General features: G+C 36.2%; 1 protein-coding gene across 1 annotated transcript in view; it reads left to right on the top strand.

Moving 5' to 3' along the window:
* The window catches only part of LOC120533844 (anoctamin-6-like), a 136,753-nt gene that overhangs the window by 28,679 nt on the left and 80,163 nt on the right, over nt 1-27,911 (top strand). The window contains 1 exon segment of the mRNA XM_039760880.1: nt 982-1,061. Coding sequence (XP_039616814.1) covers nt 982-1,061 — 80 coding nt within the window.

Here is a 27,911-nt window from a genome sequence, read left to right as displayed (position 1 = left end):
CATCTACTACTTGAATATAAAAAACGTTTCTGTTTTAACAACGTGTTGACACAGATTACTGTAGAAACGGAACAGACATGAAATGCGTGTGTTCCAAACAACGATCTATTATTTCCACTCTAAAACTCCACTTCACTCCCAGATACTCAATCAAGGCATGAGCTGAGAGAAGTTCGTGCACGTTCTAAATTGGTGGGGGGATGGAATAGCCGGCTGCTCCTAGCTTCTCTTTATCAGCACATTTAGAGGATAAAGGACGCTGGCGGAGAGGTGTGAAGGGATTTAAGAAGCAGTTTAAGGTGGGACGGAATTACGAGTTTTTTCGTAGGCTCTGGTAATTCTAGTGTTAACAGATTTATTTTGATGATAGGCACTATATTGATATAAATTGCTGTAGGATATCAGAGCTGCTAACAATGAATAGATTTTAGTTTAGTTGACTTTTTTGGGTTTCAGTCTAAAGCATCCACTGAACAGTGTCATTTCCAGGCAGAGGAGTAGCTTCAGTGACAGACTTTTGTCACTGTCTTGCTCCACTGACAGACTGAGGAGATCGTTCCTCCCCCGCACTATGTGACTCTTCAGTTCCATCTAGGGGATTTAATGCTAACATTACTCAAAGTTATTGTCTGCTTTTACATGCATTTTATTACTATTTAATTTAATATTGTTTTTTGTATGAGAATACTGCTGCTGGATTATGTGAATTTCCCCTTGGGATTAATAAAGTATCTATCTATCTATCTATCTATCTATCTATCTATCTATCTATCTATCTATCTATCTATCTATCTATCTAAAGGCTTGCTTTTAAATCATGGGATACTATCAGTGTGGTAGTAGAATTTTCTGAGAACCCATTGTTAACAATTTCATATACAATGAGTAAATTGTCTTTGCTATATATAAAGGTATAGCACAGCCTCCACATTATATAGGAAAAGTCTAATACAGTAATCATTTTTTTCTCTCTTTTTATAGACAAGGATGTTATTGAACAGGAATTTTATCCAACTTATGGAGCATTGAATGATGGAACAGACATGCCAAAACCTGAATGGGTAAACTAATATTATTATTTGTTTTGTAAAGCGCTTTCTTCTTTTTTTCTTTGCTTAAAAGACCTTGTATTTCTAAACATGTTGTGACTTATTTGTCAATGTGTTACTAAAAATTACCATTATTTAATTAAAAATGATCAATATACAGTTAGAAATATGTTTTATGTATTTCATATACAGTTAAAGACTGAGGATCATGTTTGGTTGCAATAAGATTGGGTTGGCTTAGCTATAGTAAGAAATTCAGAAACCATTTCCCTTGGAATCTGCTGCGATTTTATTGGACTCTGCAGTATGCTATGGGGAACTACACAAAACTACTCCAGTAAATAGTGTGTGTATGTATGTGTCTACATTATTAGAGCCCTCTAGACATGAAATAACACCCATTAGTCACTATTACTTGCGTATTACCCAATATATTAGACAAAATAAGAGAAAATAAGACATTAGACGTTACAAAGATCATATTATTATTATTATTGTACTGTTCTGTACATTTAATTACACACTCACACCGACACGACCTTAGTAGGAGAGTCTTAAGGGTGAGCAGTATCTTCACCGTTGCCTTCTTCTGCTGAAGCAGTACTAGGAGTAGGCAGTGGGTGTCTGGGTGCATGGCTGAAGAACATCGTGATAGGCAGTTGCTGGCGCTGTCTTTTCATATGTGTGAGGAGGCTTTTGTAGGGTTCTTGGCTTTATAGATAAGGCCAGGCTAGAGCAAAAATCCCTCCGCATTTCCACACATAAAAATAGTCACATGATCCTTATACGCCTTGAAGCCAAGGACCTTGGCCTCATCCTTGAAAATGAATGTCCGGGAAGGCATTCTTTTCCAGAACAGCCCTGTTTCGTCTATATTGAACACCTGTTCTGGATGATACTTGCCCTCCTCAAGGATTTTCTTGAACGTGTTGTTCACGTAGTCTTCTGCTGCAGGCTGGTCAGCAGAGGCAGCTTCTCCATGAAGAACGACACTCTTCAGATGATACCTCTTCTGGAACATCTCAAACCAACCCTTGCTCGCCGTGAAATCCATGAACATTGCAGAAGAAGGTCCTGGTTGAGGTTTGTCCGCCATAAAGCGCGTAAAGAGCTGCCTTGCCTTCTCCCAGATGACCAGCGAATCCAATGGAATGTTTTTCTTGCGGCTGTCGCTGATCCAAACGGCTAGGACAGACTCCATTTTCACTATAAACTTATTACGACTTGTCACGATGCGCTTTGCTTCCTTGTTGAAATTGACAGTAGCCGTTTCACGGATGTTCTTTTCATCTTTACGGATGGAGCGAACAGTAGACTCAATTCAAGTTGTAATGCCGGGCAACCTCCATGATTTTCTTGCCATCTTTGATCATATCCAAGAGTTTCACCTTCTCCTGGATGGTAAGCATCTTCCTCCAGTGCTTTGTTTTATTGTCAGAAGGCTTAGAAAAAGCAGCACGTTTAGGAGCCATCGTGGGGCTTAGATAAAAGTTCTTAGAAAGCGCATGCGTAGTGACGTAAGCATGTATGAGAAAAAATCGCGATAAGAGTGAAGCCACGAAAGTCGAAGTGTGATATAGCGAGGGATCACTGTATATGGAGAAAAATAGGTTCCAGTTATGACCATTACGCGTAGAATTTCGAAATGAAACCTGCACAACTTTTGTAAGTAAGCTGTAAGAAATGAGCCTGCCAAATTTCAGCCTTCTACCTACACAGGAAGTTGGAGAATTAGTGATGAGTGAGTGAGGGCTTTGCCTTTTATTAGTATAGATAGCAAAATACCCGCGCTTCGCAGTGGAGAAGTAGTGTGTTAAAGAAGCAATGAAAAAGAAAAGGAAACATTTTGAAAATAACGTAACATGATTGTCAATGTTATTGTTTTGTCACTGTTGTGAGTGATGAGTGTTGTTGTCATATATATATTTACACACACACACAAACATACACACACATATATACACACAAATACATATATATACATACACACACACATATATAAACATATATATACATATACATACATATCTACATATATACACACACAGCTATTTCAGTATCAGTGCAATACGCTGTTTGTTAAAACGGATGACACCCGCTCTTACGTGCAAGTCTGCGTGGATATTATGAACTATCGTATTTGTTCAAGTTCTATTTAAATTTTAAATAGAAGGAATTTTTATTTAGTCGACAGAAATATCTTTGGTAGGAATGGTAAAAACAGACAGGAATATTATTCCTGAATAAATCAACTCAAACCTTAAACAACTTATAATATTTTGCTCTCCATAAAAATATATCCTGTCTAAATTATACAAGTTAGAAATAAAGTAAACATTAAAAGAACAAACATTCAAATTTCTTTACTCTTATGTAATTTTATATTTTATAAAAATAAACTTAGATTTTAAATATCCCAAAAGATTTTGCTCTCCATAAAAATATATCCTGTCAAAATTATACAAATTCAAATATGAACATGCTGCATAACAAAACCTAGAAATATAAATAAAATGTGTTCCTTTCAGCAATAACAAATCAAATCATTCAGTTGTCTTTGCTCATATGTCATTTTAGAGCTGGACGCCTGGCATCTTTTTTTGGCAACAGGTTCGTTTCTGTTTGGTGTGAGGTTCTGTGTTGTGGAGATTCTCAGGATGGATTGCAGGTGCTCATCAGTGAGGCGACTCCTGTGTGCTGTTTTGTTAGTCTTTATCACTGAGAAGAGCTTCTCACACAGATATGTGCTACCAAACATGCACAAGGTTCGAGCCGCATGTAGACGGACTTTTTGTTCTTCAAAGTCACCAAAGCGCCGTGCAAACTCAGTGCGCCAGTTTATCAGCAAAGTGCGATTTGGGAACACCGTAGTGACGACTTGGTTTAACATTACTTGGTAATAGGGAAAGTGGGGCAAGTGGTTGTGTCTCCCATAAAAGCAGCTCAATTGAAATCACTTTGTGATTGTGCACGGTAAAACGTCCGCTGAAGTGTCAGATTCTTATTTAATTCTTCTGCTTTCTGTATCTTCTGCATTGCATTCAGGTCTTTCAGGTTACCCTGATGTTTTGTTTTATAGTGCCGCCTTAGATTAAATTCTGTAATTACAGCCACATTAGCTCCACAAATGAGACACACGGGTTCAGTAAACATATACTCAGCCTCCCATCGGTTTTAAAGGCTCTATTTTCAGAATCAACTTTTCTCTTCAGCATCGTGTGAGCTAGCTTCGCAATAACTTGCAGCATCTTAAGGTAGACTTGATTAACGCGTAACTGTTCGGCAAGGCAGCTGAAGCGCTGCATTATGGGATCTGTAGTTTATTGTGTTACCAGCGCTTCATATACCCGGCTTTAATAACAATAATACAGTATATAAAATGATCTCGGGCGGATATAATTACACGCCGGGCGGATGTGGCCCTGCCCTTGAGTTTGACACATATGGACTAAATAGAACTTGAAAAGATATATTTTTTCAAATGTGATCGCAATTCAGATAGAGTTGACGCACTACAGCCTGCATGCCTCAATAAGTCATCCTCCCTTGCCCTTACTTTTTACCGCTCATCTAATGAATACACTGAGTATGGCTTTACCAAAACAATCACTGATGGCAAATAAAGTATCCATTATTCGAGTATGTAGATCGGGTTATATATATATACATATATATATATACCCGCGTATCGCAGCGAGAAGTAGTGTGTTAAAAAGCTAGAAAAGAAAAGGGAACATTTTAAAAATAACGTAACATGACTGTCAATATACAGTATTTGTTTTGTGAGTGTTACTGAGTGTTGCTGTCATCAAGGATTTGATTATCATTATTTCTTTCAATCAGGTTCGTATTTGTAGGATGTGTTGTGTTCAAGTTACATTCCGTGTTTGTCAATCGCTGTAAAGATGACAGGTTTCATTCATCGATTCGTTTCTTACTGCATCAATAAACAGCTCGTCTTCTTCTTTATCTGAGACCTGACACACTGCATGCACGGGTTTTTTACACTGTCTTCCTTTAGCGGGACATTGACTTTTTCCAACATGTGCTTTGTTTCCGCAGTAGCTGGATTTATGAATATGCTGTATCAGACGCTTTATATTTTTGCTGCCTTTTCAATTGTGTAATTGGTTTTGTTCAGCTCTTTGGAACTGTTGCTTTTATCTGTGCACTGCGTCAGTTCACGTGAGCCACTCGGTGTACATGCATCGAAGGTTCCCAGCTGTGCTGGTGCCATCTCGTGCTATGTCCATGGCTGTATTTAATGTTACCTTAGTCCTGGCACTTAAAACTTTCTCTCGCAGTTTCGCTGAGTTTGTGTCAAACACCACCCTGACCATCTCATCTTCCTCTCCATAAGCACAGTCCTTCACCCGTGAATATTTAGTGGGAGTTTGCTTTTGGATTGCCGCTGACGGACGGCCTTATATGGGCAGGCACTAAATTACAAACGCCAGCGGCAGCCTGTCTATGAACTTAATTTAAAGTGTAGGTTTACATCGTGCTTTGTTTCAAGTAGCAGAACTCATGAATATGGTTGTATATGTCACTCGCCGCTTCATATTGTTTCGCTGCCTTCTCAATTATATAATGCATGTTTTCTTCAGCGCTTTTTGAGGTCTTCCTGGTTTTCTATGTACTGCGTGATTACGTGGGAGGCGTGATGATGTCACACGAAACTCCCCCACGGCGTTGAAGCTCATCTCCATTACAGTAAATGGAGAAAAACTGCTTCCAGTTATGACCATTACGCGTAGAATTTCGATATAAAACCTGCCCAACTTTTGTAAGGAAGCTGTAAGGAATGAACCTGCCAAATTTCAGCCTTCCACCCACACGGGAAGTTGGAGAATTAGTGATGAGTCAGTGAGTGAGTGAGTGAGTGAGGGCTTTGCCTTTTATTAGTATAGATTAATAGTCTGTCAGATCTGTATTTGAGATAATATTCTTTTTTTTCATTGTTACTCACAAATTGCATTTTTATTGAAAACAGATTTTTGTCATTTCTTAAAGCCTGTTAAAATGGTTTCATCATTATTTCAGATTGTGTACCTCTTGTTCTAGTACCCAAATCATTATGTTCCACTGACGCGGGGTTGGCAGTTTAACCCATTGTGATCACTAGATCACCCATTTCTATTAGTGAACAAAGACTTTCATTTATATACATATTGATATTTTTATAGAGATTAAACGCCCTCAGAGATATCCATAGGAGAACTCTGGAAAACACCTACAACATATTAGAGGGTCAAATCATTATACACATTTCATGCATAAATGAATTGCAAACTAGAAGGATATTTCAACTAATTCCTGAGATTTCCGTGACCGGCCAGGAGTGTGCAAATTTATATAATAGGCTTCACCAACAATTTTTTAACTGCGAACAGAATATAATCTTTTGGCCCCATGAGAAACTGAGCAACTCATTTTAACTCAATTCATTCTTATAAATATGAAGAAAAGACCAGTAAGGTGTTAGCTCAGCAAATACATAAATAGAAGGTTTGGAGTACAGTTGTACAAATTAATAATACAGTATTAACTAAAGAGTGAGTATACAGTAAAGAAATTTTAAATACATTTAAGCAATATAAGTCTCATAGGAGTGCAATGAAGGAGAAGATTATTTAACGAATTCTATGATAAAATAGAACTGCTTTCGATCAATCCACTACATGTAGAGGAGGTGGATAAATAGACACTCTGCTGTGTTTCAGTGAATGTGACAAACAGATATTTGTTTAAAAGACATAAAAAACACAATGGGGGCAAATAAGCACCACGGTCAGTTATGCAATCAAAATATTCCTCTCATGACACAAACACAGCATGAATCAATAGAGTCTAAATACAGTCCCTTTATCCGATTGATAAATGTTGGCAAAGGAGCTGTTGTAATGGGAAAAATACAGGATCCCAAGATATAAAAAGTTATGTTGCAGCAGTCCTTCTGACCTCTAACCAGGCTGAAAATCCAAATTATTATTCACCAGAATTGTAGATGTAACAGTGCTGTGCCTTACCAGAGAAGGACTCACAGTTCTTGCATGAATTTTCTCCTTCTCTGTGCTGGCACTGTTTCTATTGCTAATCAACCTTCAATGTTCCTAGTATCTGAAAAACAGCTCTGTCACTACCTATTTTGCATCCCAGCTCACTCTAGCTACTCATAATCTTTTTGCCAGATTAGTTTGAAATGTTTTCTGTCATTTCTGGGATATTGGCTACCGAAGTCTGATTAGGACAAAGATCTTCAAGTAATTTGTTCACAGTGGAACAGTAGGACTTCTGTTTGTCCCACTACTGACACCAATGTACAGTAGCTCTGCATGGTACTTGTTTGCATTGACCCAAAGGATTATAGCTCATTTCATTGCTGCATTAAGTAGGCCTCTATCCTTAGAAGGACTGCTCACTTTAGCCGTGCTTGAATGGTGATTGTGTTAAAGTAACAGGCTTTCCCTTTTTTATAGGCTTCCCTGCATCTGGTACTGAAGCTGATCATTTGAGTAATGGATTGCTAGTTGATACTGTTGCTGTCTCAGCACTGATGGCATCCCATGGATGATGTATCAGTACAGTAGCATGATTAAACTTTACCATCACTCAGATGGTTAAATTCATTTGGCCTTTTATTTTTACTTGGTATTTCTTTGACTGACCCTACACTGGACTGGTGCCCCAACAAGGTCTGATTTCTGTCTTGTGCCTTGATGTTGCTGGAATAGGTCTTGCCCTCTGAACCTGGGTTGAATTAAAAGGGTTTCAAAATGTTATGTATTGTTATATCTCTACCTTAAATACCGTACAGTTTTATGTTTACCCATAGTGAACATGCTTCTCTTTTCATTCAGTTAACAGTGTTTTAATTTGTTAAGATAGTCTTGGATTAAAGCATGTTTAATGAGGTAGTATGTAATATGCTTTGACTGTTTTTGCTTTTAGAAATATAGGTAGTTCCCAGTTTTTGGTCTGTTTTATCCAGCTTTAATGGTATTATGATTTTGCAACTTGGAAAAAACTGCTTTAAATCTGATAAATAAGGAGGAAGAATAAAAACACCTTTCCCTGTGAAGATTTCCAATTTAAGATACAAGTGAGTCATGTGACCAGACTGAAGCTATAATCCAAGTATAATAATCATTAAGGAGTATAACAAATTTAAAGCAAAGTATAGAGCTTTTAAATAAAGTTTACTAACATCATCCTTAATAAGCATGGAGTATATTGTTTGAATTGGCTGCAGGATCACCTCTTGAGTAGTACTTTAATTAGCTGTACTGAAATAGAAAATAAGGAGACTCTAATGATGAAATAATATTACTTGGATAATGATTATTTAATTTTGGGAACCACGGTGGTAAGCACTACTGCCACACTGAATTTTCATCGTGGGAGTGAGTCCCAGGCTTGAGTCATTTGTTGTTCCTATTTCTGTTGAGATATTTCACTTGCACTTCTATTTTACTTCCCACATCACAAAAAATGTGTGTAGCAAACTGAAAATTCTAAAATGGCCTTGTGTGAGTGTATGTGCAGATGCGCCATACAATGGACTGCCATTCTGTCTTAGGATGGTTCTTACCTTGCACTCCAAACTGTAATGTTAATAAGTAATGTAACTTTTTAAACTAAAAATACCTGTACAGGTAAAATTCCGTTACAACGAATATCTTTACAAATGAAATTTTCATTACAACGTACAAGTATTTTGGTCACAACAGTTTCCCCATATGACATGAGTCTATAGAAATCTTGTTACTACGAAGTACATTCAGCAGATACCTTCATTACAATGAAGTGACCTTGAAATGCTTGAATGAATCATCCACAGAGCAGTTAGTTCTGTGATCGCAGCTCAGTTGTATGCAATGATCCCCAAACAGAAACATTGTAAAAAAAAGTTTCTTTCTTCGTACTTTTCTCGTACTGTTATTTTGCTGTTTTTGTTTTAGGTGGTTTTCGGTGATACCTTTTGCTTATTGCTCGTCAACATTTGAAAAACATCCATTGGAATTTAACTCATTGTCACCTTCCTATAGAAACTGCAGACACGAAAAAACGATAACAGTTCATATTAGAAAAAAAACATTTTTACAGTTCTTGATTGCGGCAAAAAGAAAAAAAGACGTTGCCAGTGAATTCGGAATTTTGCCATTGACACTATCAACTTTCTTGAAAGACAGAGGAAAAAAAGAAGAAAAATTTTGATTTGCAAATGTATGCGAACTGCTGCTTTTGAAGACACAGAAAAAACAGTTTTTAAGTGGTTCAGTGATGCTCATTCAAGAAACATTCCTATTAATGCGGCACTCGTTCAAGAAAATGTTGAGGTCTCTAAACTCTCTTGGGACCTCCCCCAACTGGACAACACACCGAAGAGCATCCTGAAGTGCGACAACCGTGTCTGTGGAAGACTGTTTATCTTTTGCCGGGGCAACAGCAGGCTCACAGCTCTGATGTGGCTCGGCACTGAAGCAAACAGAAAAGATCTCGATGGGTGATACAAGGAACATTTTAAATGCAGGGAACAGGATTACTTGGCCACTAACTTGGTCACAAACCTGTCTGACTGCTGTGTCTGTTTATAGGAGAGTATCAGATCCCGCTACAATAAATAACCGTGATGTTCCTGTTTCAAGCTGAATAAAGCTGGTTTTGCTAAAGTACTGAGACTCAGCCTCGTGTTTTGGGGTGTAAGACAGGGACTTCTAGCGTGCCCACGATCTTTTAGGATTTGCTTCTGTGGCGCCTCACTGCGCCACTGTGAGCCTGCTGTTGCCCTGCTCCAGCAATGTACAAACAATCTTCCACAGATACGGCAATCGTGCTTCAGAACACACTTGACACAGTGTGACATTCCCGTTTTTCCCAAAAGAGTTCAAAAACCTCAGTATATGAAGATATCCAGCTTCTAATTGATAACTGTGCTGCCCAGAACATGCTTCCATATTTAGATAATATTCGTGTTGAATTCCTCCCACCCAATTGCACAGCAGTGCTTCAGCCATTGGGTTTGAGCATCATTCGCACCCTGAAAGTGTATTATCTTAAGGAAATGCTGAGAAAAATTCTTGTCAGCATAACTTGTAGACAGGAGAAGATTAAAATTAACGCGAAAGAAGCTATTGAAATGATTGCAAAAGCCAGGGTGCAAGTTAAAGAAAGCACTATAGCAACAAATACAGAATCTCATTACAACAAAATTTTCATTACAATGAAATATTTTTTAGGTCCCTGACAGTTCGTTGTAATGGAATTTTACCTGTATAATGAATTTTATTTAATGTGAAAAAAAATGTTGCCACCTGTGTTTTGTAGGGGGCATATACCCCATGACTAATGTATTATTTCATTTAATGTCTAGTGTTATCCCAAAAACACCAATGGACATTTCATCACAGGCAGTGGAGAGTAAAACACATGAACATTACAGAAGGGGGGAAAAGTACTTTCCTTTGTTCCAAATTTAACTGTCATTAACTAAAAAACAACTGTGAAGACACTGCATCACCAAATGAGTCTTTGTTTCAACAGAAACAAGGGCTGTTTTGTCTTGGCTTGTCTCTTTAACAATTTCTGGATGGCTTGATCACTACTCTATAATACAGATCTTCGATGCTAAACCATTAGGGACAGCAGTAGCTGCCCCCTTTCCTGACACTTTATTTATAACATTTGCCTAATAAGTGATACATATATGCATATTTATTCCTATTGTAATCAGAATTTCAGGCTATTTCTAAGTCTGTTGGTGTAATCTTGTTTTATAGTTTCTCTCGCTGCATTTTTACATTTCAAAAAGCATTGTTCTACAGCTCAAAAGCTCTGTCCTATTTCAGTGCTCTTCTTAGTCATTCACAAGAGGTTTATTTCACATTATTTTAGCAAAAAAATATATGTTAGGAGTATAGGACTGGATGTCCTGACATGTGGATTATGTGACACAAGTAATTACTTTTTATTTAAATGGATGTTTTAATATTGTTTGCTGTGGTTGAGAATTGTGTGTACTGTTACATTCCACTTCTAATTAACAGATTAAAAAAATATGATTTTTTGTATGGAGTATTTCTTAACATGATAAATTTAGGTTAAATTGTGAAACTTGTCCCATTGATTAAAAGCATATTGTCAAGTTATGGTATAATCCAGAAACAAAATATTCTGTATTAGAAATATCAGAACGTAAAATTAATAACCATTACTCTGGTCAAACTTTATAAATACTGTTTGTAAGAGTGGAAAAAAATGTAAATTTGAGCTGTTTTGGGGATTATTCATTATATAGGTAACTAGCAAAATACCCGCGCTTCGCAGAGGAGAAGTGTGTTAAAGAAGTTATGAAAAAGAAAAGGAAACATTTTAAAAATAACGTAACATTTGCTTTCTATTCGTTTGCATAAGCACAGTCCTTCATCAGCAATTATTTAATATTAACTCAGACCCGGCACTTAAAAGTTTCTGTTGCACTTTTGGTGAGTTTGTGCCAAACACTATTCTATCCCTGACCATCTCATTTTCGTTTGCATAAGCACAGTCCTTCACCAGCAATTTTAACTTAGTTACAAAGTGATCAAAAGTCTCGTTTATACCCCGCGTCCTCTCATTAAACTTGTATCTCGCGAATATCGTATTTGTCTTAGGCATGACAAACGCCAGCAGCAGCGTGTCTATGAACTTAATTTAAAATTAAGCTTTACACCTTGCTTTCCTATTTTAATTCCGTTACAAAGTGACCCAAAGTCTCGTTTATACCTCGTGTCTTCTCATTAAACTTGTATCTCGCGAATATTGTACTCGTCATAGGCATGACAAATGGCAGCGGCAGCATGTCTATAAACTTAATTTAAACTTACGGCTTACACCATGCTTTGTTTCCGCAGTAGCTGCACTTATGAATATGCTTGTATGCGTCACTCGCTTCATATTCTTTTGCTGCCTTCGCAATTGTGTAATGCGTTTTTTGTTCAGCGCTCTGTGGAGCTCTTCCTTGTTCTCTACGTACTGCATTCGCAGTCCGTTCATGTGAGCCGCTCTCTTGTGTGATCTTGCGATGTCTACGGCTTTATTTAATGTTAGCTAAGACCCGGCACTTAAAAGTTTCTCTCTCACTTTCTCTGAGTTTGTGCCAGACACTAGACCATCTCATCTTCGTTTGCATAAACACAGTCCTTCACCTGCGAATATTCACCTTTTATGGGCAGGCACTCAATTACGTGGGAGGCGTGATGATGCAGGACGCAACTCCGCCTCAAACGGCGACTGAGCTGCAGGCTATGGCTGTATATATGGTCGAAAGTAGGTTCCAGTTATGACCGTTAAGCATAGAATGAAACCTGCCTAACTTTTGTAAGTAAGCTGTAAGGAATAAGCCTGCCAAATTTCAGCCTTCCACCTACACGGGAAGTTGGAGAATTAGTGATGAGTGAGTGAGTGAGTCAGTCAGTCAGTCAGTCAGTCAGTGAGGGCTTTGCCTTTTATTAGTATAGATAGAACAACTTACGCATTTGGTAACACTGCATGGTAAGCACATCTGTAGTACTACGTGAAAATGCCAATTCTGAAAGAAATGGCTCTATTTTTCCTTTTAACTTTTTTTTTTTTTTGTATGTTCTGTACCATTATATATGGGATTTGCACTTTGGCAGTATTATCAAAAGAAATGTTAGCCTAACGCCAACATTTTAAGATGTTTGTGCATGATTTTTTGTTCTATTTTTAAAACATATTTAGTGCAACCCATTATTATTATTTTCTTGGTAGAGATGGATTTCTGGTGGATTAAGATTGAATAATGATAGCTGTACAGTGGAAACTTTCAACACTAAATGTAGATATCTCTGTGAGATTTTAACAGCAGCATGTAGCATATAGTCTTCTATATTTATTTGCAGAAAGAAATATGATATGCTTCCAAACAATGTTAGCGATTAAATATTAAAAGTAGCATGTCTTTTTATTTACCATTGATTTCTCCTTTTTCTAACTAAACCTTGACTAAACCTTAATTGTGAACTATGGTTTCACTATGTCATATGTTTTGGGAGTGTCATTTGTCATGACTTAAGGCTATTTTGGTGTAGATATTTATTTCTCTGTAGGATTTACTATTATTCCTGTTCCTCTAATTCAAGCATTCTTAGACGTTTTAGGATACACATAAGAAAATCAGTACCATACTAGGATCTATGAGCAGGATTATTACCATAATGACAGCAGAGACATATATACTGTAGACAAATAACAATGGCTATATAATAAAAGACAGTAAACATTTTTGTTTCCATTCAAGCATATTTTTCATATATTACTAAAAGAGAAAAGCAAAGATTTTTTTTTAATAAGAAGTAGATTCCTGAGGGGTATCATTCATAGGGTGAGTGCTTATTGTAGGTTTTAGTAAAGCTGAGAGAAACAAATTCTTCTTTATAACAAGGTGAAGCTACGATATTATAATTTTTGAAAGGTCAGTAAAATGGTCCATTAACTTAGTACTTGACTCATGGGTCTTTTAGTGATGCAGTTTATTGGCCTTGTCTTAAATAATATTATTTTTTAAAAAATAACATTTCTTCTAAAAGAGTTTGCTAATTGTTCATCATATTCTCATTTTCATTTTAACAATTCAGTAAATTGAGTAAAAAAAGATGATTGACACAGCTAAATTGTTCCTAAAATTTACTTTGTATTTTTATGTGTGATAGGATAAATCTTAATTTAAAAAACTTTCCAAACGGTCTATTGTGAAATGTTAATGCTACCAAATGACATGTCCCTGAATGTTGAAGGCACCGTTCTAAAGCTTCTCTCACACTTTTTATATTTTCTGGCGTTCTTACAGTTCTCAATGGCCAAACAACATGACTTTCACCCTATCAGTAGTTTGAAATTTATTGACTTACTTTTAAATACCAGTACAAGAAGGAATTCACCCTCTCTGAGGCATGTTTTAACTTGATACAAAATATCCTTTACATTTCTGTTAGAGATTTGGATTCAATGTATGCCGAAATGGTGAAAGTGTATTTAGGCACTGATCAGTTGTCCATAGCTGCTGAAACTGCACTTAACATAGAACACTGCAACACCAATATATGTAAATACACCCCAAAACACCCACAAAATCATCTCCCCCTTGTTCCTCACTCATTATTTTCATTTCAGCATTCTGGTGTTGAAATGAAAATAAAAAATTCAACAATGTTAGCTTTTCAGTCATCTCAGTTTGATTTTTTTCACGGGTTGTGTGAGTGAGAAATGGTGGTATCATGGAGAATATTGATTATATTTTTGTGCCATGAGAAAGAAAATCTATGTCATGCACCAACAAGTTGTTTATAGGATAGGTCTCAGATCGCATACAAGTGTAGTGAATAGTTTGCTAAATATAGGGAGGTATATCACTTGCCACTAAATTTGTGCTTGGATGAACTAGGTACATTTTACAAAATAATATGGCGACCCATCTCAAACATCACCTTTAAGAAACACTACCCTTATGGCATTGTCCAGAGTAACATCAAGTGGAACCACTTATGTAGCGGTAAACTCTGTGATCTCCTATACTACACTGTTAGAGCGTCAACAGATTTTTGCTTACCTGGAAGACTCCTAAATCACCTGTGAACCTTTGAAAGGCTGCATTTTTATAACTCTTATTGTAATGCATATACTGTATATCTTGAAATTTAATAGAAAAAAAGAAAAGAAAAAATAGAATTTTTGGAAATAAAGCATGCTTGAACCAAAAATATGCAAGAAATGGATACATGGAAATTACCAAAAAAAGATGATGATAAAATCTTGGATACTTATTCTGGAATATAAAATTAAAACAAATAGCTAAAAGTTAACTAGTATGTTTAAAAGTGAAAGGACCTAAACCTTTAAAAATGTCAGTATAGAATCAATTGAGGTCCTTTGTTACTGTTGTTTAAATTCAAACCTTAATTCACTAACTACCATAATTTACCCTTGCTTTCATAAGCAGGAAGCATATGTAAGTTGCAATAAAGTTGAGCATATTAAGATAAAGCCATGTATTAAGCTGTCAGAAAACCAGACTTAAATACCAGGGTATGGGTGTAATGTCATATTTCTACCAGTAACTATACCACAATCTGGAAGAGTCAGCAAAATGCTGCTAAAAATTCTAACTCCTACTATCTTTTTCTGATTTCACAAATACTAATGAGCTTATAAAAATATGTGCATGTTTGAGAAGTTTTCCAGTACCACACATGGGTCCCTACTTATGATTCTTCACATTCTAATTCTCCTACTAACATTCTGATACATCCTTTTATCTCTACATTTCTGACCATGTGGTACGTCTCTTTTTGTAAGGCCTGATCTGTCATAAAGCAGCTGGTCGTTTTTCTTTAAATTAAAAAAAGACCCATTAACTGCAAATTTTATTAGTCAATTTCATTTCTAAACACTGAGTTTGCTTTGCTACGCTAATTTCTTCTCTTAATTCACAAGACCAGACCGGGTTCTTTAAAGACAGATACTGGGGAACATCACCTTTCTTACGTGTGTAAGATCACCTAAAGTACTGAATATGTTTGATAAAACTGAGTGGCACACTTTATTAACTAGTATATCCAGTATATAGTTCAACAAAGAATTAATGAACAGATACAACAACAGCAACATTTATTTATATAGAACATTTTCATACAAAAAGTAGCTCAAAGTGCTTTACATAATGAAGAAAAGAAAAATAAAAGACACGGTAAGAAAATAAAATAAGCCAACATTAATTAACATAGAATAAGAGTAAGGTCCAAAGGCCAGGGTGGACAGAAAAAACAAAAAAATCTCCAGACGGCTGGAGGAAAAAAATAAAATCTGTAGGGATTCCAGACCATTAGACTGCCCAGTCCCCTCTGGGCAGATAATATTGGGCACAATTTCTGTCAATATGTTTCAGGCTGCTTTGTTTTCTTGTCTGTTTAAACAAATCTGTGTGTCTGTGTGTACTTACGGTTATTATGTAATTAGATAAAGTTTGGATTTGTATTTACCTGGGAACTTGCCAGTGTTCTGTGCCTGCATTCAGTGAAGAGTGCTGTGCAAAAATAAACTGATTTGACTAGTACGCAGAGGCTCAGGTGTTAACCGAAGATTTTTGGCTACAGTTGGTTTGTTATATTTGAATCCCAATGGCTATATCCATACAAATTATACAAATTAATTTATTTATTTATTTAGCATTAATACAAGATAATAATGTTCTCTTTCTCTTTTTTTCCCAGTCATTGCCTCTGTTGTAACAAAATATAGACTGTTTGGGGTTATCTGGGAGAGAGGGAATTAAAGGTTTTCCTCACGCCATCAAGAAGTCACTCCATGTTTCTCAAAAAGATTTTTACTTTCCACACATAGTGCCATACCTAAACTAACACCAGAGTAAAGTTTATGTAAAATATAAGTTGTATGAAATTTGTTTTGACTGAATTTTTGAATTTAATTCTGATATTTTTATTTTCTCTATTCTTAATTATTCACAATATTTTTGTGTAATAAGGTTTTAATTCCCCTTCAAAATAAAATTTTTTAATATACAGAGGAACCTCGGTTCACGACCATAATCCGTTCCAAAACTCTGGTTGTAAACCGTTTTGGTTGTGAACTGAAGCAATTTCCACCATAGGATTGTATGTAAATACAATTAATCTGTTCCAGACCGTACGAACTGTATGTGCTTAAAAACTAAAAAAATATATATTTACAAATATAGTTAATTATACCATAGAATGCAAAGCGTAATAGTAAACTAAATGTAAAAACATTGAATAACACTGAGAAAGCCTTGAACAACAGAGAAAACTAACACTGCAATAGTTTGCACTATAGTGCTAGGAACCGCTTGCTAAAAACACTTTTTTTTAATGAGTTTTAAGCACAGGGAAAAAAATGAACATTTGAAAAATCCGTAATTTAATAAACCACCAAGAAAAGTAACATTGCCACAATGCACGCCATGAACCGTTTGCTGTAAACAGAACTGAAAACAAAAACAAGCCTTTTCTACCTCATGCGTCCAGCCTTCCCTCTCTCGCTCGCTCGCTCCCTCTCTCTTTCGTGTGTGCGTGTGTCTCTTTCGTGAGCCTGGAGCGCCTGTGTGTGTGCCTCTGTCTCCCGCGCCTGTATTTGTGTGCCTCTGTCTCGCCCGTCTCTGTGTGTATGTGTCTCTCTCCCGCGCACTCTCTCTCTTACTCGCTCGCTGCATGGGAAATGAACAGGGAGAGACTGAACATGTACAAACCTAAAGGGAAACTGACTTGGTCGTGAACCGAGGCAAAAGTTTGGTGAACTTTTTGGTCGAAAACCGAGTTGTACGTGAACCGAGGTTCCACTGTATAAGAAAATACCTATTCGTTACCCATTTTTATTTTTCAAAAAGAAAGGCATCTCTCAGAGGCGAAGATGAAAGGATCCTCATAAAGATTAGAATAGGAAACCAGCTGGGGATAAGAATTGGACAAAATGAGTGCAGATGAGTATATCTGCCTACCCAAATTGTAAAGCTCAGATACTGAGAACAGTTAATGAAGTTATTTAAATTAAGAAAATAACAAACAAAAAAGGTAAATTTATTTTCTTTCAGTTTTGTTTGGGATCTTACTAGTTATTATATACTTCATTTAATTCCAAATACTGAGTATTATTTTTTTATCACAATACTTAAATGCCATACAGGATTTGTTTTTACCTACCGATTCAATAGTCTTGTTTGTTTCAGGATGTTTCTGTGTCAGAAAAATATGCTTTCAGCTTATGTAAATATTTTTGTGTTGTAGGACTTGTATGTCAGGTTGGTGCACTTTTCATTTGCCTTCATGAAATATTCTGTATAAAATGCAGAAGGAAAAGAACTGGATGAGGAAATGGTCAAATACATCCATTCACACTTATAGGTAGTATAGCATCTATATACTGTATATAATCGACCAAGTCGCCCAACCATGGGAAGCACGACGGAGCCCTGTCCTCCAACTCTAACCCTGCTCACGCGCCCACCCTCGCTCTCGAGGCATGCGCACTGCCTGCTCATGTGCCTGCCTCCAACACCTCACCAAACGCATGTTTACACACTGCATACAGTGATTACCATCTGCGACAAACATGCTTCTTCTTAGATGGTCCTGCAGGAACAGGGAACACCTTTATCTACAAAACCCTGATTCATACCATCAGAGCTAGGGGAGACATTCCTACAACCGTAGCATCTGCAGGAATAGCTGCAACATTGTTACCGGGTGGACGTACTGCATTCTCTTTTTAAAATACTGTTGAAGCTGTCTACTACTTCCAGATGCAACATCAAACCTACCTCGCCACACGCTCAACATCTTCTGCAATCCAAATTTATAATATGAGACGAGGTGCCAATGACATATGCATACGCATTCCAGGCAGTTGACAGGTTATTACGTGACCTCATGGGTGACACACAGCCATTTGGAGGGAAAACAATACTATTGGGTAAAGATTTCCGACAAATACTCCCCGTCATTATGCGTGGCTCCCGAGCACTTACTGTCGCCAGTTGCATTAACAAGCAACCTTTGTGGCGTTGGATGCATGTACTTAAACTGACGACAAATATGAGAGCTCTTCCACACGAACAACATTTCGCAAAATGGCTCCTCGATGTTGGAGACGGGAAAAATGGAACAACTGTAACATTAGCTTCACATTGTTTTCCTTTTAATTCTGATCCCTTTCAACAACTACATGGCAACATCGACTTCTCAACTGTCACTCCGGAACAACTCAGTAAGCGAGCTATATTAAGCATCACCAACAAAGACTCGCTACACCTTAATGAAAAAGTACTGAAACTTATCCCTACCGACGAAGTAACTTTCACCAGCGTTTCTTAACAGTCTTACTCCCACTGGCATGCCTCCGCATAAACTCAAAATTAAAATTGGTTCAGTCGTCATGCTTCTCAGAAACCTCATGCCAGAAAGAGGTCTTTGTAATGGCACTAGACTAGCTGTTACAAGCATTCAAGGCAACGTACTGGAGTGTAAAATTATCGCAGCTTCTACCTCACAAACTGTCCTTATTCCCCGGATTTCCCTGACCCCATCAGATTGAAATTTGCCTTTTACTTTTACACGCAGACAATTTCCTGTTAGATTAGCCTTTGCAATAACAATTAATAAGACACAGGGCCAACATTTTCAAAAAGATATGCCTGTATCTGCCAAAACCAGTTTTCAGTCACGGACAATTGTATGTTGCTCTCTCCAGATTTCCATCTTTTCATTTACTTACAGTCATATCCTCAAACCCACCCCATTTGGACAACTGTGTCTTTCAGGAAGTGTTCACCATCAACAAATAATTATGCGGCGTATGCTACGCCGCGGGTCAGCTAGTTTCCTTATAATGTTCAGAGCTCATTCTTATACTTAAGAATTAGAAAAATTCACAGTGTGTTTTTGCTTAAAATTAAGGTCTTTTTGTATATACTTCTTGAAATGACAAAATATATATTTTTTATTTTTTAAAGAGGAAGCTTTCTGCACCTTTATTTGTGTTCTAAGGAGAAAGAGTTCGAAACAATCAGCTGTTAGATTTAATTCAGTTCACATATTTTTTTAAAACATTGCACTACAAATGATGTCACAGTGAAAACTGAGACTGACTTAAACTCCAACTCATCATTGGCAATATTTGCATACACTCAGTTTCAAAGACAACAGGCTTATTTATATTCAACAACCTATCAGAGTATCTGTGTCTATTAAAATTATAACATATGGACTCTTCTCTGTTGGCAATGGGTAACAACCTGAGAGGATATTACATAACCCAGTTTTCTGTTCTGTTGAGAGGAAATAGTCTGTAATAGAAAAATCTGCACTCTAATACACTGTATGTTATTACTTTTATCTGACGCATAGTTTTAATTTAATTTTAATTGTAATAGGTTCTTATACATATATTTTAGAAAAACGCTATGTATTTCATGAAATTTTTGCTTAATTCCATAGTTCACATATAACTACTACTAGTATGCAATGTGTTTTAATCAACAAATAATTGAAATCCTCCACACACCACAGTTATGATACAACAAAGGCTCATCAAATAAATTTAAAGATATTGGAAGAGAAATTACTTGATGGTAGTTTCATAACTGCTTCTTTGTTAATTTGTCGTGCTCAAATCCTACTACTGTTTTGCAGGACATGACAAAGATGCAGGTGTAACAATGCACATTTTTACTTATTTAAATTTTTTTTACGCACAGTTGCATGTGATCGTCTCATGCATAAGCTGAATATGAGCTGTGGATTAGCATCTTATTACAGCATGCAGTGGCTACCAGGTTAAAGCAAATCAGGGAAATGTGTAAACTGCACAAAATAGCCAGGCTGGGATTTGGACCCAAAGAGAAAGAAGAGCTAACCATCATGTCACAATCATCTCTTAAAGATTTAATTTAGTTGACATACTAAAAATGGTCACATATTTAATTAGCATGTTTCATTGTTATACATATCCAAATGCATTTCAAAGATGAGAACAAAAACTGTAATACAGTAGCTTTATTTGTGTTGGCCAATTTTTTTTTTCAAACTACTCCAAGAGGATAGTTCAGCAAATGAATAATTCAATCATGGAGAGGTTTCATAATTTTAAAACATTTACTTCCAATTCATACAGCTTACACGTGCGTCGAAAACATACTTTGGTGTAGCCTGCTAAAAGTCTAGTGAGATATATACTGTTTTCCTTACTGAAAATCAAGATTAAATTGTTTTTAACTTTTTATAATCCACTTCATTCATGCAGTAAGTATACCTCAGTTTTTTCTTTTTTTTTTTAATCCAGAACAAGTAGATTTATAGATAGGCATTCTAATTGCCTATGTAAGGCTACATACATGCCATTAAGTTTTAGCTGTAGTGTTCAGTTGAACTATAAATTAAATACAGAATGTAGTTAGGAAGGACTTTTTTCCATTTGGCAACTTTAAATTTTCGTACTGTGTGTGTTTGTAAAGCAAACATTTAAACTATGTCTTAATTAGAACAAAATAACTTTGCATGTCCGTGCATAGATATTGTGCAACACTAGGTAGAGAAAGAAGGGGATTACAACATCAGAGGTACAAGCAAATACAGTAAAATGGTGTCACAGCCTATAGAAGATTATCCAACATTAGCCAATTGTATCTGTGTTTGTGTTCACCCGGCCTGTCCTTTGTTTTCAAATAATTTCTAAGAAGATATATAATAATCTACCATAAGTGAATCATTCGAAAATGCTTTCAGATGACGGGGGTGGTAGAGTTGGGCAATGTTTAATACAGCTGTCTCACAGACTCTGAGAGTTCAAATCTTGGTATGTTGACTCCCTGTTTAAACAATAATTCTGAATTGGCTCAGTATGTGTAAATGTAGGTGAACGTGCACTGTGATGAACCGACACCCTGTCCAGTATTGTATTGTGCTTTGCATCAAATAGTGTAGTGGGGTTCTGACTTGCCACAACTGTGAAGTTGTATTTTCTGCATACAGTATATGAATAGGTGGATGGATGAACTATTTATTTTGCAAACTTTTCTCAAAATATACTAATTTAAAAATTATCATAAATGTTTGGTAATGTGTTGTGGTGCCATTTTCTGTATTGTTTCTGAAGGTAAGTGTCAATTCCAAAGTCGTTGTGGACAAATCAGTAACCCAGAATCCCAGGACTCCCAGTTTTTAATTCCGGACAACCAAATTACAAACTTCGAAAGCCTGACAAACTGTTTTTGAATCTTTGATCCATGCAGTATTTTCCTAATGAAACACAATTTGCTAAAAATAACACCCAGTTCTTCATGTACCATCTTAAGTTTGGTGCCACATTTAAAGACCACTGGTTATAGTACTCCAGACAGCCATAACCACCATGTAAAGCCAGGTTTCTGCTTAATGTGTCTGAACTGGCTGTGAGGGTAGTACAGCAAAAATGATGTCAGACATGGCAACACATCTTGGGTTTTCGTCACACACTGGTCACAGAATTTTTTCTAATTACACAGCAATGTGGGCATGGCGCTGTGTACCCTAAATAGTGAATTTTTAAGAGAGGCTTGTTACATGTGTGCCAAAATGATGAAAGTGCAAGAAGCAAATTCAAAAACATTTGAAGTGCATCTGTTCATCATGTACATCACCCACTCATGAAATTATTCTACTTGCCCTCCCTTCTCCGTTTTTGGTATATGTGTCTGCATTCACACCCATCCACCCAGTTGTGAGCAATATAGTGACATTTGTGCAGCAAGTCTATACACCAAGCAAGAGAAACAAAGTGTTAACTGTAAACAGCTGGGGCAGTGAGGGCAAGGATCGTATCCTCTTGTCATTTATTGCGATATATAAAGTAATAATTAAAAAGAGAAGAGTACAAGGCAATCGTTCCTCTACTACTTGAGTACAAGTTATAAGTAGAAATAATTATAATTGCAAGCACTTTGACAAGAATAAATAACTTTCCAAATAATGGGAGAAACTTTCAGTGGATTTAATATGGAGGATATTCTGCAAAATAGTGATAATTGCAGGGGAAGGAAGGTATCACAACCAAGTCAGTGAATGAACCATGCTGTTTGCAGAGAACATCCAAAAACCACATATAAAAGTGGTCCTTTGTTTTCTGGCAAAACTAATTTTAGTATTAAAATGGTGAGAAAGCACAGTAACATTAAACTTCACTAGGCAGCTTGCTGTAGTACTGAGTCATTTCATGATATGCTACAACTTGGAAACAAAATTGTATACTGATTCAGCAGATAACTCTTTTCAACTGGCTGCATTTATTACAGCTTGAGAAAATGACCTAAAATATTCAGCAGCTTGTTGATTGCAAGTAATGGCTTGAATGTTCCAACAATGCTCCTATCACACATTTTCATGTGTTCAAACTTGGACATTAACCTTTGGAAATCAGAGGGGTATAATCCATTTCAAGCAGGTCTTGCCTTATGCAGTCATAGAAAGAAATCTCATAGAAAAATAAGATGCTCACCATTAACCAATATGTACTCTGGGTTCCTAACAGGTTATACTGGTGGGTGTCAAAATGCTTCCTACTATTAACCCAAAAACATTATATTTACTAACATGAGGATCTCCTTAATGGTCCAAGTGTGACCAATTTTAATGCAGCTGTATACACAAATCACTGTGCATTGCAAAGCACTGCAAAGGACATGCAGTATCTCAGAATAACCCTGAGGTTAAGCTGATGTTTTTGACAGAGAAACTTATTGGTGTGGTCTAAACTAGGTAAAAAAACAAAATTTGAGAATACAATATTAATGCAGTATTTGGGTTCACAATGTTTCTGTAAAAAGTGGCAGATAACCGTCCACCTCGTAAATAAAGCTGGACTACCAGAAAGTGTACCTGGACTACTGGGTTTTGTAATGCTGATAGTCCAGCAGACTACCATATGCATTTACAATTTGTCCACACTTGTAAAGTGATTAATCTATTTAAATACCAAATACATACCAGACTCCATTTTAAAAATCAACAAGTGTACATAATAATTAAGTAAATTCATGCTGCTCAGAATTCCTTTAGTGTTTCCTCAATTTTGAACGCGTAACCAGAACGTGTAATATTCTCTCTTTTAGAAGACCAGGGGCCATGTGTTGACTGGAAAAATAAATTAAACACCTTAGTTTTCTATACAATTGGTTCAATAGCTAGATGTTCATGGTAAAGTACACCAGCAACCGCCTTGTAACATTTTAAGTATTAGTTATTAAACACAAACAAAAAAAAAACACTAAATGGGAACAAAATGTACTTTTGGCAAACAAGCCAACTAAGTCTTTCATTTTTTTTCAGTCCAAGTGCAGGACATTTTGATAGCGCATACTTACCGATCATTTCTGTAAGCAAGGAAGGTAGCAAGGATGATACTGTAGCCACATTTAAAACAGGTTGACTGTTTAAATCCATTTCTTGGTCGAATAACTATCAAGGGTGAAGGGCTGCCCACTTCAGTAATCGGTATGTTAGGATTCCAGAAATAATTCTGTATTTTGTTTCATTTTGCAGTTTTTATCAATGATATCATGATTGCCACCATTTCATAAACTGCTTGTTATGACTCTGTGTGCTACTAGGCACATTAGCCATGGGTTGTATTCATACCAAAAAAGTGGTTCTGTTTCTGACTTGAACCTACTTCCTGAAATGCTACAATTCAAAACAAGCAATTAACTGTGCTGAGCAAAGGAATTGCTCCTCTTATTCATATGTGAAGCAGAGTTGACATTACTTCTGTGTATGGTCAACTCCTTGATGCTTTTAATCTTCCTTGCTTATGGCCACAAGTAAACAAGCAAGTTAAGACAAAATGTGTAGAAAGCTGAATATCTGAAAATGAAGAAAGACTCAGATAATGCTAAACTGCAAAACAGGAGCACATATACTGTAGTTAAAGTATGGTATTGTTTCAAGGACAGCATGATTCATGCAGAAGATGGGATTAATTCCATGTACAAAATATTCCATGAACAAAGTATTTAAAAAGTAGCTGAATGGATGTTTAAAAATGTGACATTAAAAATATTTGTCAACCACAGCTATAAGATATAAATGAAGAGGAGTGTAAGAAATTACATAAGGGCAAGAAAAAAATCAAACGATAAAGATACTGAAAGGAGTACGAAGATAAGACAGGTTTGAGAGCGAACTATGCCAGCAGTAAAAGAGAGCCATGAGGAAAAATCAGATTGAACAGGAAAAGCACAAATAAATGTTTTGCCCAGGCAGTTCGAGTATTCCAAATTAACAAGTGCAGTGCCTCAGGGAGAAAAGAGAACAAGCTCCATATTTAATGATTTTAAAATAGTGTGAAAAATTATTATGCAATTTCGTGCTGCCAGATGAAAATTATTTAGTTATTCATTCAAGTGTCTCTCAGTTGTCATACTGTGTTATACCAAGTAATGGGAATACACATACAAAAATACAGCCTTTCTAAAACATGTCATTTATGCTAAGCTCTCAAATGAAAGCATTCAGCTGCCTCTTGCTAATGGTTAAGAGTTCCTCACCAGGAATAAAACATTAATTTCAGATCATTGGTTTAATTTATTATCACCTTGTTGGCAGCTTGTTTGATTATGTTTAGCTGGAGACCAAATGGAGCATGATTTAGCTTATAACACTGCAAAAGACCAGATCTTTTCTTTAGAATTATCGTACTGTTTGCTATTATCTTTTTTTGGGGGGTTTGGGCTGTGCATCATTTGGAGATGATGTTAATTTTCTCACAATAGTCCTTCACTATATTACTACCTGCTTCAGATATTAAGGCCAAGTACCGAACAAGCATGAGCATTGTCACTTGACAGACCCATTAGGGCTTTATTATTATTATTATTTTTTGCAGCATACAGTAAAAAGTATTTGGGGGATGGGAGATGTATACAAATGTAGATTGAAGCAGCAGACAGATGCAGCTTATTCATTTATAGCCTGGTTCACTGAAAACTATTCATGTTCTGCCCTTTAACTAAAGAAACTTGCCCAATACAATTTTTTGACTTGTATTTGCATTGCAATCTAATAACTAAACCAGAAATGAGTGGTCTTGCAGCCAAGTTTTATCAGTCAAAAAAGAAGTGTCGATACAGTCTGGCAGATACAAGTGCCAATGATTGCACACTCCATTTTTTTTTTTATGTATTTTTTTTATGTAAATGTTTACTCGAGGCTTGTCATTTAGCCCTGCAGAAAAATGAGATCATAATTACTGCTAACTGTGAAATGCTGAGTAACAACTACTGCTACTACTGCCTAAACAGGTTTGTGATGAAAGGTTTGCATTAAGGTTCTGATAAGTGTAGTTTGTTGTATATTTTCTAGAGTAAAATTTTGAATTCTACTGTAATGCATGTACAATAACAGTACACGTTTTTTTAAATTATTGGTTTTATTTTTCATTAATCCAATACCTACTTTAACCTGGAGTAGGAGTGTTCTGAGTAACTGAGTTGGTCTACTCAATTGTAAATAAATTTTGGATCAAAATCTACCTCCTTGAATAATCTGGAAAAGGTATAAAGCAAACAAAGCATGAATGAGGATCCTAGCAGAAAGTGTCAGTGGTTTGAGAGCATTTGACCTTAAAAGAAAATACAGTTGCCAGATGATAACAATAAATGATAACAAATGATACCAGGTTTCAGCCAAGAGTTGTCTAATGGCACACAGTGAGCTATGGCTAACCTCAGACCATGTATAGCTGATGTGTGCTGCTTAATGTATGGGTTTGTCATCTTATTATTTTGGATGTGAATATCTGCCAGCTGTATATATTTTCTGCTGTGTTCCATTTATCTCATTTAAGTGATTTAGTAAACTTTGACAAATGTATAACTCTTTACATGCACCAATGAACAAATTCCAGCATAACAATATGGATGTAAATACAACCCGTTGCTATAGCAACACTCAATGCTCATTATTTTGTACTACAGACACCCAGTTGTTTTTTTAGGTTGTATAATATGCAAAGGATCCTCGTGAATTTTCACAGCAGACCTCAGAAATTTCTCATAACCTGCAGACAATTTTCCCCAAACTGTAAGAATAGTATGATTTGTGTAATGTCATGAAACACTGGCAGATGGCTCAGAATCACTTTGACCAAGTTTCTCACAAGGCACACATTGAGTGGGGTCATTCGTAAGACTGAGAAGGTAGCCAGATATGTGTTTTTAACAAATAATAAATATTATACTTTTCATTAGAGCATTATGTAAAAGTTCAGTGTGCTGTATGTGTTTAGTGAAGTTGATCAGCGAAATTCACCCAAGGATTTTGCACAGCAAATGTACGGATTTCACTGGTGACAACGTTTGCCAAATATTTTCCTGGAAATTAAATGTGTGGCCTGCTTAGGCAAACATTATTTTATTGCCTATCATGCTTTGTGTGATCAGTGTGACATCACAGAACAGTAGCAACCCTCCGCATAACTTCCATGCATACCTACTGTGAGTTGTCTATCCTCTACAAACATGCGTGATGATTAGTAATCCTCGATGCATAAATATGAATATGAATTACCATTTTAATTATGTAGGACTTGTTTCTTACCAAAACTTATGCTTTTTGACACATAGCAATAAATGATAAACAGTACAAATCTTACAAAAAAAAAAAAAAGTTTACTAAGCAGCAATTTCAAATCTGTGTTTATCATTTGTTTTCCAAGTAAAAATGTAAGCTGTTGCACTTAAAACAAGCTCACTTTCCAAAGTCAATCTGTGTCCATTTTAACTTAAAGGACAAAATAAAAAGGTCTGAATTCATTAAAGTAGCTTTTCTTGTCGAGCTAAACTTTCAAACATTCACTAAATCTGAGAGGCTGTTTTATCTCTTCTATCTGGAGGCGGTCATGCATTTGCTTTTCATAAATCTCTTGATAAATTATATTATCCAAATTCTATAAAATGCAAGTTTGACAGAAAATGATACCATGCATTTCAAAGTTCTGTGAGCTTTTGGTAATGGCTTAAATGCTGGATGATTTCGGGAGGCAAGATAAGTTTCAAAAAAGAATATGAAAAGTTCTTACATGATCCACTATAAAGCATTCGGCTTCCATCTTGATGATATTCTGAATTTAATTGAAGTTGATGATCTGTGATTTATATCTAATCGGAAAGGGTCATACCATGTAACTTTTTTTTTTTTTTTTTAACCCAATGATACTGATTTTTTTTTTACCCCCAGCCACTTATACTTTGGTTAAAAATTTTCATTTTTTATTGTGACACTTGGATTCAACCAGTTATTCTAA

The sequence above is a fragment of the Polypterus senegalus genome, chromosome 8 (assembly GCF_016835505.1).
Source record: "Polypterus senegalus isolate Bchr_013 chromosome 8, ASM1683550v1, whole genome shotgun sequence".
Lineage (NCBI taxonomy): Eukaryota > Metazoa > Chordata > Cladistia > Polypteriformes > Polypteridae > Polypterus > Polypterus senegalus.
This window is presented reverse-complemented; position numbering and strand designations above follow the sequence as displayed.